At 42.5% G+C, this 21634-nt stretch overlaps 1 protein-coding gene across 1 annotated transcript in view; it reads right to left on the bottom strand.

Moving 5' to 3' along the window:
* LOC308096661 (CDK5 and ABL1 enzyme substrate 2-like) overlaps positions 1 to 20204 on the bottom strand; it is a gene marked incomplete at its 5' end in the record, with an annotated part of 32547 nt that extends 12343 nt beyond the window's left edge. The window contains 4 exons of the mRNA XM_080444073.1: positions 5589 to 5691; positions 7778 to 7858; positions 17427 to 17519; positions 19456 to 20204. Of these exons, the coding sequence (XP_080300199.1) occupies positions 5589 to 5691; positions 7778 to 7858; positions 17427 to 17519; positions 19456 to 20204 (1026 nt within the window). The remainder of the gene's footprint in view (positions 1 to 5588; positions 5692 to 7777; positions 7859 to 17426; positions 17520 to 19455) is intronic.
* Positions 20205 to 21634: the final 1430 nt, after the last annotated feature.

Here is a 21634-nt window from a genome sequence, read left to right as displayed (position 1 = left end):
CATTAAGACACCGTCTGGACAGGACCACAACACAACATTAAGACACCGTCTGGACAGGACCACAACACAACATTAAGACACCGTCTGGACAGGACCACAACACAACATTAAGACTGGACCACAACACAACATTAAGACACCGTCTGGACAGAACCACAACACAACATTAAGACTGGACCACAACACAACATTAAGACACCGTCTGGACAGAACCACAACACAACATTAAGACATCGTCTGGACAGAACCACAACACAACATTAAGACTGGACCACAACACAACATTAAGACACCGTCTGGACAGACAGGACCACAACACAACATTAAGACATTAAGACACCATCTGGACAGAACCACAACACAACATTAACACATTGAATGCCAAAAACGGTCCGGACCGTTTTTGAGGGTCCAAACGAGAAGTGCCGAAAACGGTCCGGACCGTTTTTGACCCAATTCTATTTTTATACATGTGGGCCACGTGGGGCGCTAAAACGAAACTTTGACATCACCCAAGCAGTTTCTGAGAAGAAGAGGCTGGATCTGGCTCCATGTCAAAAATCCTTCCGGTCGGCGTTTTCAATGTTATCTCCTTGATTAAAAGCTTAATATCTCCATTTCTTTTTAATGTGGTGGAAACGAGCCGTTTTCGATCGGCGATCACGCTGCAATGGAGGGTCGCGTTGGAAATATTATTGTTCCAGGCGTTAGTCGGGACCCTCCGCCGTCTCGCACGCACGCTTTGTTTACATGCATTTCCGCGTCGGGGCTTCTACAGCACGAAATGTATAACGCAAGTGGATGGAAGAAATGCTGGCACTCAACGTATAATATTTTAATAAACCTCTGGCACCCAATGTGTTAAGACTGGACCACAACACAACATTAAGACACCGTCTGGACAGAACCACAACACAACATTAAGACTGGACCACAACACAACATTAAGACACCGTCTGGACAGACAGGACCACAACACAACATTAAGACATTAAGACACCATCTGGACAGGACCACAACACAACATTAAGACATTAAGACACCGTCTGGACAGGACCACAACACAACATTAAGACACCGTCTGGACAGGACCACAACACAACATTAAGACATTAAGACACCGTCTGGACAGGACCACAACACAACATTAAGACATTAAGACACCGTCTGGACAGACAGGACCACAACACAACATTAAGACACCGTCTGGACAGGACCACAAGACAACATTAAGACACCGTCTGGACAGGACCACAACACAACATTAAGACACCGTCTGGACAGGACCACAACACAACATTAAGACATTAAGACACCGTCTGGACAGGACCACAACACAACATTAAGACATTAAGACACCGTCTGGACAGGACCACAACACAACATTAAGACATTAAGACACCGTCTGGACAGGACCACAACACAACATTAAGACATTAAGACACCGTCTGGACAGGACCACAACACAACATTAAGACATTAAGACACCGTCTGGACAGGACCACAACACAACATTAAGACTGAGACACCGTCTGGACAGGACCACAACACAACATTAAGACATTAAGACACCGTCTGGACAGGACCACAACACAACATTAAGACATTAAGACACCGTCTGGACAGGACCACAACACAACATTAAGACATTAAGACACCGTCTGGACAGGACCACAACACAACATTAAGACATTAAGACACCGTCTGGACAGGACCACAACACAACATTAAGACATTAAGACACCGTCTGGACAGGACCACAACACAACATTAAGACTGAGACACCGTCTGGACAGGACCACAACACAACATTAAGACATTAAGACACCGTCTGGACAGGACCACAACACAACATTAAGACATTAAGACACCGTCTGGACAGGACCACAACACAACATTAAGACACCGTCTGGACAGAACCACAACACAACATTAAGACACCGTCTGGACAGGACCACAACACAACATTAAGACACCGTCTGGACAGGACCACAACACAACATTAAGACACCGTCTGGACAGGACCACAACACAACATTAAGACTGGACCACAACACAACATTAAGACACCGTCTGGACAGAACCACAACACAACATTAAGACTGGACCACAACACAACATTAAGACACCGTCTGGACAGAACCACAACACAACATTAAGACATCGTCTGGACAGAACCACAACACAACATTAAGACTGGACCACAACACAACATTAAGACACCGTCTGGACAGACAGGACCACAACACAACATTAAGACATTAAGACACCATCTGGACAGAACCACAACACAACATTAAGACTGGACCACAACACAACATTAAGACACCGTCTGGACAGAACCACAACACAACATTAAGACTGGACCACAACACAACATTAAGACACCGTCTGGACAGACAGGACCACAACACAACATTAAGACATTAAGACACCATCTGGACAGGACCACAACACAACATTAAGACATTAAGACACCGTCTGGACAGGACCACAACACAACATTAAGACACCGTCTGGACAGGACCACAACACAACATTAAGACATTAAGACACCGTCTGGACAGGACCACAACACAACATTAAGACATTAAGACACCGTCTGGACAGACAGGACCACAACACAACATTAAGACACCGTCTGGACAGGACCACAAGACAACATTAAGACACCGTCTGGACAGGACCACAACACAACATTAAGACATTAAGACACCGTCTGGACAGGACCACAACACAACATTAAGACATTAAGACACCGTCTGGACAGGACCACAACACAACATTAAGACATTAAGACACCGTCTGGACAGGACCACAACACAACATTAAGACATTAAGACACCGTCTGGACAGGACCACAACACAACATTAAGACATTAAGACACCGTCTGGACAGGACCACAACACAACATTAAGACTGAGACACCGTCTGGACAGGACCACAACACAACATTAAGACATTAAGACACCGTCTGGACAGGACCACAACACAACATTAAGACATTAAGACACCGTCTGGACAGGACCACAACACAACATTAAGACACCGTCTGGACAGGACCACAACACAACATTAAGACATTAAGACACCGTCTGGACAGGACCACAACACAACATTAAGACATTAAGACACCGTCTGGACAGGACCACAACACAACATTAAGACTGAGACACCGTCTGGACAGGACCACAACACAACATTAAGACTGAGACACCGTCTGGACAGGACCACAACACAACATTAAGACTGAGACACCATCTGGACAGGACCACAACACAGCATTAAGACACCGTCTGGACAGGACCACAACACAGCATTAAGACACCGTCTGGACAGGACCACAACACAACATTAAGACACCGTCTGGACAGAACCACAACACAACATTAAGACTGAGACACCGTCTGGACAGACAGGACCACAACACAACATTAAGACACCGTCTGGACAGGACCACAACACAACATTAAGACACCGTCTGGACAGGACCACAACACAACATTAAGACACCGTCTGGACAGGACCACAAGACAACATTAAAGACACCGTCTGGACAGGACCACAACACAACATTAAAGACAGGAACGGGGCGTAAGACACCGTCTGGACAGGACCACAAGACAACATTAAAGACAGGAACGGGGCGTAAGACACCGTCTGGACAGGACCACAAGACAACATTAAAGACAGGAACGGGGCGTAAGACACCGTCTGGACAGGACCACAACACAACATTAAGACACCGTCTGGACAGGACCACAAGACAACATTAAAGACAGGAACGGGGCGTAAGACACCGTCTGGACAGGACCACAACACAACATTAAGACACCGTCTGGACAGGACCACAAGACAACATTAAGACTGGACCACAACACAACATTAAGACAGGAACGGGGCGTAAGACACCGTCTGGACAGGACCACAACACAACATTAAAGACACCGTCTGGACAGGACCACAACACAACATTAAGACTGAGGAATGGATCTGTGTCATTTTAACATTTTAAACACTTTAACCATTATTTTATAAAAATAAATAGCAGATCTACAATCTCGTAGCGAGTGCCGCGCTACGAGATTGTAGATCTGCTATTTTTTTTTATCTTGAAAATGTGTGCAAATTTTTGAATATATATATTTTTTTTTTACTCAAATCTTTGCTTGTTAGGGTCCCTGGAACTAAACATTTTGAGATGGGGGTCCGCGACCAAATACATATCATTTTGGGGGCCCTTGACATGGAAAAAGTTTGAGAGAGAAGACTACCTGTGCTCTGTTTATTAACTCATTTAGACCTGAGGCCCATTCTAAAACGCCTTCTAAATCCTGACCTAAGTTTTCTGAAAAACTTCAAATATGCATTCACATGTTAAAGAATATATATGTTGCTGCTATATACTGTACATAACAACAAGAACCCCCAAAGGGGTTCCCGCCCTGAAAGGTATAGTTACAAATAGGGGTTTCCACCCTAAATGGGTTAAACTATTAATAAAACTATCCCAACAGGGGTTTAAGTAGTTCAGTTTGTATGTATGTGTATTTTATATTGACTTGTTTGTTGTATGATTAAAATGTAATGATCTTTTCATAATATTGAAGTTTATTATTTGTTTTCTTACACGCTAAATGTTATGAAATGAAAAGTTGAATCAAACCTAAGTCAGTCACATTGACTTCAAGATATTATTTTTATTTTACACAAAATATGTGTGCAATACAATCGTTGTAGGCCAGTGGTTCTCAAAGTGAGTTCCAGGGACCCTCAGGGTTCCAAATGGACCCTTACAGGTCTGTAACTCTGACAGTGTAACCAATGCGTACATGTGTACACTCTCAGAGTTATGGGGTCCTTCAAGTTAAAAGAATTGAGAACCACCGGTCTAGGACCCTCCAAACATTAGGCTCTGGATCGGACCCTCCAGTGTGTCATGGGTGGTAGTGTTGGAGTCAGTTTTAGTCATAGTCTTTTGAAACAAATTCTGTTTAGTTTTAGTCATATTTTAGTCATCTGAAATGTTTTACTGCTAGTCTAGTTTTAGTCGACTAAATATAAGATTATAGTCGACTAAATCTACAGTTGATTTAGTCGACTAAAATGTATGTTGGCGGTGCCTTGATGGCGTCGTGATGGCTGACTTTACACTTGGTTGCATGCTGAAAATAGCAGATCTACAAGCTCACAACGCGCCGCGCTGCGACGCGTTGTGAGCTTGTAGATCTGCTATTTTCAGAGTGCAACACCCGAGTGCAACCAAACATAAAATGACTTGTCTTTTAGTTCTACTGGATCTCTTCTCCACTAGATCCCTCACTAACAGTCTTAGTTTAAGTCATTATAGTTTAGTTTATATTTAGTCTATTCAACCAATTAAGACCTGGAACGCATCTGTGTCACTTTAGATTTCTTTGGCTATTCAAAAATAGCTGATCTACAAGCTCATAGCGCGGCACCGAGTGCCGCGCTATGAGCTTGTAGATCAGCTATTTTTGAAAAATCTTGACATTTTTTTCTTTTAGATTTTTTTCAAAAAAACTGTCAGGATTTATATATATATTATATAAGGTGAATGTCTTACCTTGCCATTATAGGCCCCCAGCTCCACCCCCTCAAGAGCAGGCAGGAGGTCAGGGGTCACCACTGATGACAGCCGCTGTCTCTGAGTGTCCATCCTGACATCACTGAGGACACACACACACACACACACACACACACACACACACACAGATGTTAGGACCTTCTTAAAAAACACACACACACACAACACACACTCTACCATTCATGACAGTGGTGGTCCAGTGGTTCTCAAAACGTTTTCAAGTCAAGGACCCCCACATGAATAGGTATTTTGGCCGCGGACCCCCTACTGAAAAGATTTTGTGCCAACACAAGATTTGTGTTGGGAAAATGAATCAAAAATATTCCAACGTTTTCAAAGGCTGTTTAGAAAATAGCAGATATACAAGCTCACGATGCGTTGCGTCGTGTTGTAGATCGGCTATTTTCAAATAGCCAATGTAAACACAAAAGGTTCGGAAACTTAGCTTTCTCGGTTATTTCTCCCCTTTAATAATACCAATTGGTATTGTGTTTTATATCATTTTTATCATTAATTAGTCACCTTTACAACGAGGTACAGCTTGTAAGGACTGGGCGTTCGTGGAATGAGCAACACAGCTAAACGTGTGGGTAGCGCCTCCCAAAGAATGTGCCAAAATACCCCAATATGCTTCTGTTAGTAATCGCTCTGGTTTTGAGCGACCTGCCAGCACACACCTGCTGGCAGGTGTCAGTCACAGGTGTGTGACTGACACCTGAGCATGGGTTCTGAAACTTTGTCGAGTTTGTGTATTTTGGCAACACCTTTTTTGGGGACACTACTGCCCACGCGTTTAGCTGTGTTGCTCATTTCACGAACGCCCGGTCCTCACTAGGGATGGGCAATATTATCGATTTCGCGATATTTTATTTCGCAATACTGTATCGATACTCCAGGCCACCATATCGCGATTTTTTTTGAGAAAAAAAATGTGTGATATTTTTTTTTCAAATAACCCATCTGCAGCTATTCGAGATGCGCGGATCGCAGTTAACCACAGTTTGGGTGGATTTGGGTCAATCAAATATAATAACGAATGAATATTGGAAAACCGCGGGTGAAAAAATGCGGGAATTACATTAATGATATCAATCTATAGGCCTATTATAGCTTTTAAAAAGCAAGAAATCTCGCCGTGCGTGCGTTTGTAGTATTTTAATATTACATAATTTTACATCAGGCACAAATTAGCCGCCTACTACACGTTGACCGGCAAGGGGTCTTTTTACCGGCTGCAGCCAGTGTTGCCATATTTTGCGAGAGAAATAAGCAGCAAGGTCTATGAAAACAAGCCCAAAACAAGCGCCAAATTACCCCAAAAGTCGCTTATAAACGCAGACATGTCAACAACGGAAGTTGAAAGCGAAAGTAAAATAAATGAAGCTTCAAGCTCCGTCTTGTTGTTACCATAGATATGGATTGTATACAGTCACTACATCGCGACAGACAGTGGTGAGTAACATTGTTGAAAACTAACGTCAGGAAAATAATAATAATTTGATGCGGTTGGTGCGGATCTAGAAATAGGATGGTATAATTAACCGCGGTTGGATGGCGGGTGGATAATGAACATGTATATGCGGATTCGGGTGACGACAAACCCTATCTGCGCATCTCTAGCAGCTATTCAATATGTAGTGTATATATATATAATATGTAGTTGTGATATATGTATATGTATATATATATGTATATATCGCAATATGTATCGTATCGCAATATATTGCAATATGTATTGTAATATATGGCAAAATGTATTGTATCGCAATATATCGTGATATAATCGTATCGTGACCCAAGTATCGTGATACGTATCGTGAGATTCTTGCCAATGCCCATCCCTAATCCTCACAAGCTGTACCTCGTTATAAAGGTGAATAATCAACGATAAAAACACAATACCAATTGGTATTATTAAAGGGGAGAAATAATCGACCGAAGTCAAGTTTCCGAACTTTCTGTGGGCAGTTTATATAGATTAATTAAAGTGGTTAAACTGATGTTGATGCCATGTTAACACATTTTGCTGGTGAACCCCTTTAAACCCGGACCACACTTTGAGAACCACTGTGACGCACACAAGAGACTGGGGTGAGGGGGTGTCTCTGGTCAGGACGGGTGGACGGACGGATGGACGGACGGATGGACGGACGGACGGCGCTGTGTACCTGAGGCTGACAGAACTCTGTCCATACGGCATCACTGAGAAAGCAGCACATAGAGACCGCTTGGCACAAATCAGCATGATCCTACGGACACACACACACACACACACACACACATATACATGCTCACATTAGGGCTGGTAACTTTCCTCAGAAAAAGCTTTTTTGTATTTTTGTATTTTTTTTTTACAAAAAACAATGTATCAAGAGCTCTGCTCCAATAAAAAATATATTTTGTTTGTTTTAATAACTTGATACATTGTTTTTTTGTATTGTCCCTGTCAAATAAACATGAATTAATTTTCATATTCGAATATACTTATTTTCCCCATATTCGGGGAATATTCGAAACTCGAATATTAATTTACCAGCCCTAACTCACATACATGTAGGGCCGTCACAACCATGACACTTTTTGTTGACGATTAATTGCGATGTATTTGGTGTTTTGGGCAATTGATTGAAAAGACATGATAAATAAAAATGACTTTTAGTCTTCGTTAACAAAACCTGCACGGGGCAGATATAGGACACAAACTTATACAAAGAAATGACTGACAATGACTGATACAAAGAATCAAAATAATGTACTAATAGTACATATTTAATGATGTATTTATTTTTTAAGTTGAACGTTGAAATAGAAGACAGACAAGCTCAGCGCACGTTGCATTGAGACGTGTTGAGAGTTTGTGGATCTTCTATTTCCGCCAATGTTTTTAAATGTTAGAAAATATGAGAAACGTTCAACATATTCATTTATACAGATGAATGTGTAAAGAAATATGATGATTATGCAAAAATAACTGTGATTACCCCCAAATAATTGTGACAGGCCTACAAGACAAAACACTCAGTCAGTCCTAAGGCAACAACTACACACTGTTCACTACCAACCACACTGTTCATTTAACCACCTCACTACCAACCACACTGTTCACTTAGCCACCTCACTACCAACCACACTGTTCACTTAGCCACCTCACTACCAACCACACTGTTCACTTAGCCACCTCACTACCAACCACACTGTTCACTTAACCACCTCACTACCAACCACACTGTTCACTTAACCACCTCACTACCAACCACACTGTTCACTTAACCACCTCACTACCAACCACACTGTTCATTTAGCCACCTCACTACCAACCACACTGTTCACTTAACCACCTCACTACCAACCACACTGTTCACTTAACCACCTCACTACCAACCACACTGTTCACTTAACCACCTCACTACCAACCACACTGTTCATTTAACCACCTCACTACCAACCACACTGTTCATTTAGCCACCTCACTACCAACCACACTGTTCACTTAGCCACCTCACTACCAACCACACTGTTCACTTAGCCACCTCACTACCAACCACACTGTTCACTTAGCCACCTCACTACCAACCACACTGTTCACTTAGCCACCTCACTACCAACCACACTGTTCACTTAGCCACCTCACTACCAACCACACTGTTCACTTAGCCACCTCACTACCAACCACACAGTTCATTTAACCACCTCACTACCAACCACACTGTTCACTTAGCCACCTCACTACCAACCACACTGTTCACTTAGCCACCTCACTACCAACCACACTGTTCACTTAGCCACCTCACTACCAACCACACTGTTCACTTAACCACCTCACTACCAACCACACTGTTCACTTAGCCACCTCACTACCAACCACACAGTTCATTTAACCACCTCACTACCAACCACACAGTTCATTTAACCACCTCACTACCAACCACACAGTTCACTTAGCCACCTCACTACCAACCACACTGTTCATTTAACCACCTCACTACCAACCACACTGTTCACTTAGCCACCTCACTACCAACCACACAGTTCATTTAACCACCTCACTACCAACCACACTGTTCACTTAGCCACCTCACTACCAACCACACAGTTCATTTAACCACCTCACTACCAACCACACAGTTCATTTAACCACCTCACTACCAACCACACAGTTCATTTAACCACCTCACTACCAACCACACAGTTCATTTAACCACCTCACTACCAACCACACAGTTCACTTAGCCACCTCACTACCAACCACACTGTTCATTTAACCACCTCACTACCAACCACACTGTTCATTTAACCACCTCACTACCAACCACACTGTTCACTTAACCACCTCACTACCAACCACACTGTTCACTTAACCACCTCACTACCAACCACACTGTTCACTTAGCCACCTCACTACCAACCACACTGTTCATTTAACCACCTCACTACCAACCACACTGTTCATTTAACCACCTCACTACCAACCACACTGTTCATTTAACCACCTCACTACCAACCACACTGTTCATTTAACCACCTCACTACCAACCACACTGTTCACTTAACCACCTCACTACCAACCACACTGTTCACTTAACCACCTCACTACCAACCACACTGTTCATTTAACCACCTCACTACCAACCACACTGTTCACTTAACCACCTCACTACCAACCACACTGTTCACTTAACCACCTCACTACCAACCACACTGTTCACTTAACCACCTCACTACCAACCACACAGTTCATTTAACCACCTCACTACCAACCACACTGTTCATTTAACCACCTCACTACCAACCACACTGTTCACTTAACCACCTCACTACCAACCACACTGTTCACTTACCACCTCACTACCAACCACACTGTAACGGAGTACTTCTACATTGCAGTATTGATACTTTTACTTAAGTAAAGAATTTGAGTACTTTTTCCACCACAGACAGCTTGTTAACGATCGTCATCGATCCGGAATGGAACGAGGCGTTAATGTCAGACAGATCAGCTGCTATCGCTGAACGTTAGCCCCAGAATAGAGACGCTAGGGTTCAGGCGGTTAAACTCTATAATGAGAGAGTGTAAAAATGGACCGGAGGCTTAAATTAACGCAGGGTCTTGCTGTGCACACACAAAGTGCTATCTCTGAGTCTAGAGCATTCAGCATCAATATTAGCACAGTGAGACACAGTGAAACACAGTGAAACACAGTGAAACACAGTGAGACACAGTGAAACACAGTGAGACACAGTGAGACACAGTGAGACACAGTGAGACACAGAGACACAGGGAAACACAGTGAGACACAGTGAGACACAGGGAAACACAGTGAGACACAGTGAGACACAGTGAGACACAGAGAGACACAGGGAAACACAGTGAGACACAGGGAAACACAGTGAAACACAGAGAAACACAGAGAGACACAGAGAGACACAGAGAGACACAGAGAGACACAGTGAGACACAGTGAAACACAGAGAGACACAGAGAGACACAGAGAGACACATGGAGACATGTCTATCAGTGAGCAAATAAAGAAGCTACTAAAGGTCAGGTGTCGACTATATCAGTGGTTCTCAAACGTTTTCATGTCAAGGACCCCCAAAATGTATTTGGCCGTGGACCCCCCCCCCCCCCCCCATCTCAAAATATTGTGTTCCAGGGAGCAAGAAGCAAAGATTTGCAAATGTTTGCTTTAGAAAAATATATATATTCAAAGATTTGCACAAATTTTCACGAATTTACATGCATGTGAAAAGAAGCGCTGGTTGTGAAATCAGGGCAAAAACAACAGAGACATTCAGTGGAATAATCCTCTGCTCTGCCTACCAGCACCAACACACTGGCCAAACTTCAACTTCAACTTCATGTCACATGACATACCGGTGTAAAAGAGAGGGTGAAATAACTTTCTGTTCAAGCTGCCACGAATAGCAGCTTAGAAGATATTAAGAAGAGGATCATGTCAAAACAACACAAAACCATAACAAATAAACCTCAGTCTCTTGTGCAAGTCCAGTAAAGCCTGGTTATCACTCATGTTGCACATTGTGCTGCCGACGTGCCATCAGCTTGGTATGTAGATCAGCTATTTTTGATGCAAAGACAGACACCGGCCGGCACACAACCAAAGAACTGGATTAAACCATTAAAACCGGGAACGCATCTGTGTCATTTTAGATTTTAGTCATATTTCACAGTTTGGCTGTTCAAAAATAGCAGATATACAAGCTCGTGACAGATCTGCTATTTTTCAACTCTTTGAATATAGGCTATATACATTTTTAGCTCAAATGTTTACTCCTGGGAGGAAGGGGTGCTTGGAACAAAATATTTTGTGATGGGAGGGGGTCCGCGGCCAAATACATTTAATTTTGGGGGTCCTTGACATGCTAAAGTTTTGTTCCAGGGACCCCCAGAAGCAAAGATTTGAGTTAAAAATGTTGTTTAAATAAATATATATATATATATATATATTCAAAGATTTGAGTTAAAAATGTTGTTTAAATAAATATATATATATATATATATATATATTCAAAGATTTTCACAAATTGTCACGATAAAAAAAAAAGAAGCAGATCTGCAAGCTCTTATATCTTGAGCTTGTAGATCTGCTATTTTTGAATAGCCAAAGTATAAAAAAAATTATGGATAAAGTGGTTACACGGTCTTAATGGGTTAAGACAGACAACAACTTCAGATGTGGTTCAATCAAATGCAATTCTATATTGTTGTGACGCAAACCAGCAGCGACACGTTGTAACAACACCAAAGCCTGGTCACAGCATACAGCCAGCAGGCTGATCTCTGTGTAAACACACTAGACTAGACACATCAGACAGACAGACAGACAGACAGACAGACTATTGTCGCTGTCAGGCACAAAACGCTTATGTTCATATTTTAACCGATTCAACCCTGGAAGGCATCTACAAATGTCCTCTAAATCCTAACAGATTTCAGAGAAAACGTATGTTGCTGTAATATCAGTGGTTCTCAAACTTTTTCATGTCAAGGACCACTCAAAATGATATGTATTTGGCTGCGGACCCCCAACTCAAAATGTTTAGCTCCAGGGACCCCCCAGAAGAATAGATTTGAGTTACAAATGTTCGATTTAAAAAAAATATATATAATCAAAGATTTGCACAAATCTTCATGATTTTTCAAAAAATAGCAGATCTACAAGCTCATAGCGTGGCACTCGGTGCCGCGCTATGAGCTTGTATATCTGCTATTTTTTGAATAGCCAAAGGATAAAATAATGGTTTTAGCTCAAATCTAAAATGACACAGATACGTTTCCTGTATTGAATGGGTTAACTTTAAAAAGAAATGTAATGCCCTGCTTGATCATACTACAGTGTCACACAAAAGCAGCAAAAATAGCCGATCTACAAGCTCAAAACACGGCACGTTTCTTTTGAGCCCAGGATACCAATCTCATCCAATCAGGAGAGAGAACTCATGCAGGATACAGGATGAAGTGAACATGGAAGTGATGGGGGGGGGGGGGGGGAGAGAGCAGACAAAATGGGACTCATCTGTGTCATTTTTAGATTTGAGCTAAAAAGCATTATTTTACACTTTGGGCTATTCAAAAATAGCAGATCTACAAGCTCATAGCTCAAGCGCACCGAGTGCCAATTTTGGGGGTCCTTGACATGAAAAAAGTTTGAGTACCACTGATATAGAAACATACGTTTGTTCAGAATACTGTTGGGATTTAGGAGACATTTGTAGAATCGGCTTCAGGTCTTAATGGGTTAACCAAAAAAATATCACATGCGTATCAACAATGTGACTGTAACCTCATCTATGAATATGAATGAGCCTCTACAGTAAGTATGTTTGTGTCTCTTTGGAATTGGGCTCTTGTGTCAGAACCAAAGGAAATGCATGTTGGCGTCTTTAAATAGAAAGTGAAACACAAGGCTGTGGTTTAACTTTGGATTGCTAAATGATCGTCTTGCAAACGCATACCTCATACTTCCAGAGCAGTGGTGTAAAGTAACTAAGTACATTTACTCAAGTACTGTACTTAAGTAAAAATGTTGAGGTACTTTTACTTTAATGGAGTATTTCCAATGTTCAATGCTTTTACTTCTACTTCACTACATCTCAGAGGCAAATATTGTACTTTTACTCCACTACAATTATTTGAAAACTTTAGTTACTAGTTACTTTGCCGACATAAATTATTACATTATAAAACATACGTTAGCCACTTTAGCCCTATTTTATACCTATAGGTTATTTGAAAATAGCCGATCTACAAGCTCACAACGCGTCGCGACGCGTTGTGAGCTTGTAGATCTGCTATTTTCAAACATTTTAGTACTTTTACTTTTGGTACTTTAAGTACATTTTGATACCGATACTTTTGTACTTTTACGCAAGTCAATTCTGAATTCCAGACTTTTACTTGTAACAGAGTACTTCTACATTGCAGTATTGATACTTTTACTTAAGTAAAACATTTGAGTACTTTTCCCACCACTGCAGAGTAGAGACCAGTCAGTCAACACATGATCCACCAGCCCAGCACGCACATGACCACGCATACCGTCTGATCTCAGATCAGCCAAATGAGTCAGGAACTAGCAACTCACACACCATTTGACTACTTAACCCACTGAGGCCGGGAATGAATCTGTGTCTTTGGCTATTCAAAAAGTAGCAAATCTACACGTGTGCAAATCTTTAAATACATATATATTTGTTTTTTAAAAGCAAACATTTGTAACTAAAATCTTTGCTTCTGGGGGGATTCTACATAATGTCTTCTAAATCCTAACAGTTCTTTGAAAAAAACGTATGTTTCTATATCAGTGGTTCTCAAACGTTTTCATGTCAAGGACCCCCAAAATTATATGTATTTGGCCGCCGATCCCCATCAAAATATGTTGTTCCAGGGACCCCCCAGAAGCAAAGATTTGAGTTAAAAATGTATATATATATATATTCAAATATTTGCACACATTTTCACGACTTTCTTTAAAAGAAATAGCAGATCTACAAGCTCCTAGCGCGGCACTCGGTGCTGCGCTATGAGCTTGTAGATCTGCTATTTTTGAATAGCCAAAGAAATCTAAAAATGACCCGGTCTTCATGGGTTAGGGTTATCAAACTGTTTCACGTCAGGGACCCCCAAATTAATATGTATTTGGCCACGGGCCCCCATCTGAAACATGTTGTGCCAGGGACCCCCATGCAAGATGTGTTTTGTTAAAAAGTTTCAAAAATATTCCAAAGTTTGCACAATAGCCGATCTACAAGCGTGTAGTTCGGCTGGGGACCCCCTGGAACTACCTTCACAGACCCCTGGGGGTCCCCGAACTTCACTTTGAGAATCACTGATTAAAGGGAATAAATATACATCTATCTTTGTAACCCAACATATAAGTCTAACACATGCATATCATAATAAGTGACCTTACTGTAGGCTTCTAACGAAGATAAAACGCGAGAAAAAACCTAAACAAAAAACGAGTTCTATGTGTGAGTAATACTTTTGTTCCGTTTCATTTAAAGGAGAGATCCAGACCAAAATACATGTGGATTATATCTGCCTATAATCAGTCACCAACATACCAACCTGATGCAGTTGACTTTTTTCATAGAAGCCCCTGTTCTCCATTCTGCAGACCCCTCCCACAGGCCACAGCTAGAATGGAGCCTAGAGCATAAAGCTAATTTGGCTATTTTCGTCGCTCCAAACTTTTTCTTTTTTTCCACGAATCGTCTCCATGTAGTGTCCTGGCACTCACACATGCACTGTTTGTCACTCATGAGCTGCCGTTCCTACCGAACGGCTCCGATGCGTGAACTCTCGCGAGATTCTCGCGTCTTGCGAGATTTCGCGTGGAGCGCTCCCCCTCCCCTCATAAGTGACAAACAGTGCATGTGTGAGTGCCAGACACTACATGGAGACGATTCGTCAAAAAAAGGGGGGAAAAGTTTGGAGCAACGAAAATAGCCGAATTAGCTTTATGCTCTAGGTCAGGGGTCTTCAACGTTTTCAGGCCAAGGACCCCCTAGCTGAGAGAGAGATGAAGCAGGGACCCCCTCTATATTGTATAAAATTGTGTTTCAGATTAAACTTTTTTTGTTTACTTGGTCTGCCCTTTTTTCCCTCTACACCTATACCTTTAACAAAAATAGCCGATCTACAAGCTCACAACGCCTCGCGCTGCGAGGCGTTGTGAGCTAGGGTTTAAGTGGTATATGTAAAAGGGAAAATCATGTCACAAAGATTTGGCGGACCCCCTGTAGTAACTCTGAGGACCCCCTGTTGAAGACCCCTGCTCTAGGCTCCATTCTAGCTGTGGGAGGGGTCTGCAGAATGGAGAACAGGGGCTTCTATGAAAAAAGTCAACTGCATCAGGTTGGTATGTTGGTGACTGATTATAGACAGATACAATCCACATGTATTTTGGTCTGGCTCTCTCCTTTAACCATCACCAAACTGTCATGGTGGATCTCTCCTTTAACCATCACCAAACTGTCATGGTGGATCTCTCCTTTAACCATCACCAAACTGTCATGGTGGATCTCCAGGACGCACGTCGCTTTGGGGGCTTTTGTTTCCCTCCAGTGATTGATTTGTCTCCGAGGGTGATTAAATTAAACAGCTGCAGCCACCGCAGGGAGGGTGCAGGAGGGTGCAGGAGCAGTGGTGTGTTCTAGATTTTTTGGGAGGGTATACTATAACAATTCCCCCCCTAGTTCCTCCCACACGCACGGCACGCGTATAATTAATTAATGTAAAAAAAATTCGTGAAATCGTGAAAATGTGTGCAAATATTTGAATATATATAAATATATATATTATTTTTTTAATATATATTTTTAAAGGGAAATGTTTTACTTAAACCTTTGCTTCTGGGGAATGGGGATTCTACAATGTATTCTAAAACCTAACAGTTAAAAAGAACTATAAAAAAATACGTTGCTATAATATCAGTGGTTCTCAAACTTTTTTCATGTCAAGGACCCCCAAAATGTTATATTTGGCTGCAGACCCCATCTCAAAATATTTTGTTCCAGGGACCCCCAGAAGCAAAGAATTGAGTTAAAATGTATGTATGTATGTATGTATGTATGTATGTATGTATGTATGTATACATACCGGTATATATATTCAAAGATTTGCACATTTCTATTTTTTTTTGCAGATTTACAAGCTCATCACACGGCACATGAGCTTGTATATCTGCTATTTTTTTAAATAGCCAAAAGACGTAAAAAATCACACCCAGTGTGAAGTGGGCGGTGTGGTCATCACAGTGGTCATCATAGTGATGGAAGCTCACTTCCAAAAAAAATGAATTTTTGTGTGTATGCATAATCCTATTTATAGGTTATTAATGTCATCATGTGTCTCGCTAGCCAATCACAGTGCTGAATAGAGTCAGCCAATAGAGTCAGCCACTCACAGTACAGCCAAGTGGGCCAATCACAGTGCTAATACTAATGAGGTGTCCCAACCCCACTTATAGGGGCGGCTACACCGCCCAAAAATGACACAGCTGCGTTCCCTGTCTAAATGGATTAAGCAGCTTACTGAGTCCAAGAAGGATGGAAGGCTACTTGGAAATTCAAGGCCTGTTTCCAAGTCCATAACAAAGCCGTCTGTCTGTCTGTCTGTCTGTCTGTCTGTCTGTCTACAAGCTCACTCACTACTCTTGATGCTTCTGTGTGACGCTGTGGTGTGATCAAGTAGGGCGTTGATTTAGGAAAAAAGTGAAAAAGTTTAGAATACAGAGATAGGAGGTTCCAGTGTGAGTTCAGAACGTGTCCGTCGTTCAATCCATTCACTGACCTGCATCCCCTGGTGTCGTACTGTTTCATGGTCTTGATAAAATGCACCTTCTTGGCCGCTTTGGGTCCAGGAGAGCCCGACACGTTCCTCGATCTGAGCGGAACAACCACAGAGACAGAATGTGAACAAACGAACACTTCATTAAAACATCAAAGGGCTTTTCTTCACAGGCTCTGGGTTGTTGTTGCAGGTCCAGTCTGTGACGAAACACGTTTAGAAATCCACTTACATCATCATGTGTGGAGTTACACGTCAGATCAAAACAATATTATGCAAGAGGAACAATGTTTAAAAAAGGTGCAGGAAGTGTTTTTCTTTTGTTAAAATAAGTGTGAAATAGTTCTATAGTGGTCAGTCTCCCTCCTGTCTATCCAGCTCTTTGGTAAACAGAAAAAGATTTTTTAGAAAGGGATGCCAATCAAATTTTGCCCAATCAGGAGAGATAACTAGAAGGATACAAGTGAAATTGGAAGTGATGAAATAAAGACATTACAAATGAGCAGACAAAACCGAAGCCGGAAAACTATCAAATTGAAGCTGATAAATTAGTTCTCTCTCCTGATTGAATGAAAAATAGCGACCCACCTGAAAATATATTTTCTGTTTATTAAAGAGCTGGAGAGACATGGAGACTCCTGTTAGTGAACAAACACTCTATAGCAATGAGTACTATCACAGTATAGAGCTATTTAACACTGTTACTGAACAAACACACTATAGCAATGATTACTATCACAATATAGAGCTATTTAACACTGTTACTGAACAAACACTCTATAGCAATGATTACTATCACAATATAGAGCTATTTAACACTGTTACTGAACAAACACTCTATAGCAATGATTACTATCACAATATAGAGCTATTTAACACTGTTACTGAACAAACACTCTATAGTAATGATTACTATCACAATATAGAGCTATTTAACGCTGTTACTGAACAAACACTCTATAGTAATGATTACTATCACAATAGAGCTATTTAACGCTGTTACTGAACAAACACTCTATAGCAATGATTACTAGCTGAGCTTTAACCTTTTCACACAAAAAATAAACCTTTGTTTTCACAAAAAATATAATATCACTTACAACCCACATTCATAGCCTTGGATCAAGACTATCATAGATGTATTTAATCAATTCTGACATTCACATGATATCTATGATACGAAAGCAAAAGTCAGTCTCGATAAAATACTTCCTAGACAATCCTAGTCTTGATCCAAGGCTATACCGCATTCATTAAAAATAAATCCCGGATTGGAGCTTTAAATGAACAAATACGAGCTTCGACTACCTGATGATTTCACACCTATTCCGGAAGTAAACAAAGCTTTCAGTACAATGGAGGAATAAAGGCCCCGACATTTAAACATGAACATGATAAAACATTCATTTAAACATGATAAAGCATTCATTTAAACATGAATAACATTCGCCGTAGAATACGACTCTCGTAGATGTATTTTATGATAACATCCCCCATGGACTTTCAGCTCCTATAGCCCGTACGGGCTCCAAACATGTACAAATGCACAAAAAAAGTGCTTACCTCATTGCCCCAAATGTTAGCTCATTCTACGGCGTAGTAGTGCAATGTAATAATCCATATTCTTTCAATAAAGAAGTGTTTTAATCCCGTCTGTCTCCCCCCCTCGTTTACTTCTTGTTTACATTTTTTGTAATTCCGGATGCGCTTCGTCACTACCGCCCATTGTGAATTTCCGACAGAATCGGCCACAAACGGGATTAAAACACTTCTTTGTTGAAAAATATGGATTATTACATTGCACTACTACGCCGTAGAATGAGTTAACATTGTGGGCAATGAGATAAGAACCTTTATTTTTTGCACTTGTACATGTTTGGAGCCCGTACGGGCTAAGAGCTGAAGTCCAGGTATCCATGGGGAGATGTTCCCTACGACTCTCCAAAATGTCACAATCATAAAATACGTCTGTACGAGAGTCGTATTCTACGGCTACATTTAGACATGAATAACATGATAAAAACATCCATACCTCTGAGGCATGGAGGCGGCGGATGCGGAGGTGACGCCGCCGGGCAGGGGGCTGAACACGGACGGGGACCTGGCCAGGGGTCCGCCGGCCAGCAGGGGTCCGCCGGGGGACAGAGGGCTGTCCGGGGGGAGCATGGCGTCCTCCAGAAACACCTCGCTGTCGTTGCCCCGCAGCCCGACGACGCTCCACCGGTGTCCCGGCACCGGGGGGGACATGATGACCACCGAGGAGGGACGGAGAGCCACGGGGCTCAACACCACCGCCGAGGAGGAGGAGGAGGAGGACGTGGAGGTGGTGGTGGTGATGGTGGTGGTGGTCTGAGGAGGAGCGGGAGGAGGAGGAGGAGGAGCAGGAGGAGGAGAAGGAAGAGCAGCGCTGCTCCCGGCGGTCACGACGCCGCCGGCGGCGGCGGCTGTCACCTGGGGGAGAGGGAGCGCCGAGCCCCGGTGGTGTAGCAGCAGCTCCGGGGTGGAGGTGGACGTGGTGGCGGTGGAGGTGGAGGAGGTGGTTGGGGGCTCCGTGTGGTCATTGTTGCCGCGGTACAGAGGCCGTCCGTCCAGGGAGATGTTGTTGAGGAACAGCAGAGCCGCCTGCCGCCGCCTGGAGGTGGTGGTGGAGTCCTTGGCGGCTTTCTTCTTGTCTTTGTGCGGGGCTTTGAGCGCCGCGCTGCCGCTGCCGCCGCCGCCGCCGCCGCCGCCGCTGCCGCTGCTGCTGCCGCTGAGACCCAGACCGCACGTAGCGGCGGCCATGCTAGGAATGAATCCTCCAGACAGGCGAGAGAGCCGGAGAGCCGGTGCGAGGACGATAGACACACCCACAACGGTGCTGATTGGACGGGAGGGCGGCCGGTCCCCACCCACAGCGGAGCTCATTTGATGGGAGGCTGCCGGGCACGCCCACAAACGACGACGATTGGACGAGGGTCTCGTTATTAATTTTTTAAAGAGGCAGATTCATGGAACAAAGAAAAACTGTTTTACATGTCCGGTCTACAGCGGATACGGAAATAGTGCGTATTATGACCGAAAGGGTGCATCCACACCAGCACATGGCCAAGGATGACCATTGTGTGATCCTATAATAATAATGATAATAATAATAATAATAATAATAATAATAATAATAATAATAATAATAATAATAATAATAATAGTAATAGTAATAATAATCATCATATTTAGTTTTTTTTTTAAACTAAACTAATTATATCATGTAACAGTTATTCTTTAGAGTGTTTGGTTCAGTAACAGCCAGGGGTCTTTTCAGGTGGGTTCCCAATTTCATCCAATCAGCAGAGAGTACCCATTTATCAGCTTCAATGTTATAGTGTTCCACTTGCAATGTTATCTGCTCACTTGTTTGTGTCATCACTTCTAATTTCACTTGTTTATTCTGTGTCTTTTTTAGTTCTGTTGTTGTGTTACTGAAACATTCTGTAGCAGTGGACAGCTGCCCTCAAATGCACAGATTAACTATAGTTTACCTGGAAACATTCAGGTGATGTTTGTAGCAGGTTTTCTGAGGGTGTGGCCAATCCAACTCCACTTTCTCTTTCGGATTTGTAATTCGATGGGATCCTGACCTGTTATTTTCCACTGGTCCACATTGCTTGCTTTGTCTCTCCACCAGATGTGTAGGATTCTCCTGAGACAGGTGTTGATGAATGTTTGCAGCCTGTGTGTTGTGTTTTTTGTTCTTCTCCAAGTCTCAGATCCATACAGCATCACATGTTTCACAATGGAGTTAAAGATGCGCATTTTGGTGTTGATGGAGATGTTCTTTGAGCTCCAGATCTTCCTGAGCATGTTAAACATCACTCTAGCCTTCTTGAATCTGCTTCTTATGTCACTGCCAAGGTAAGTAAAAGCTTCTATACCTCCTCTAGGCTGGGCGGTGCCGTTCATAAGGATAGGGTTGATCGTTCTGGCGATCACCTGCCTTTGCTATATTGGGAGTGAGACCGAGTTTTATTGCAGTTTGTGAGAGTCTGTCTGTCTTCTCTTGCGTTTGTGTTTGTGTACAGTATGTGAAAGGAGAACTACGGTCATCCGTAAGATCAAGATCATCCAGCTGCTCCCACATTGTCCACTGGATTCCATTTCTCCTCCCCTCAGTTGTTTCCCTCATGATGACCCAGTCAATTGCCAGGAGGAACAGGAATGGTGAAAGTAGGCATCCC

This window comes from Gymnoscopelus braueri (assembly GCF_963280865.1).
Source record: "Gymnoscopelus braueri genome assembly, chromosome: 12".
Taxonomy (NCBI): domain Eukaryota; kingdom Metazoa; phylum Chordata; class Actinopteri; order Myctophiformes; family Myctophidae; genus Gymnoscopelus; species Gymnoscopelus braueri.
Note: the sequence above shows the minus strand (reverse complement) of the source record. Positions and strands in the feature narration are given on the sequence as shown.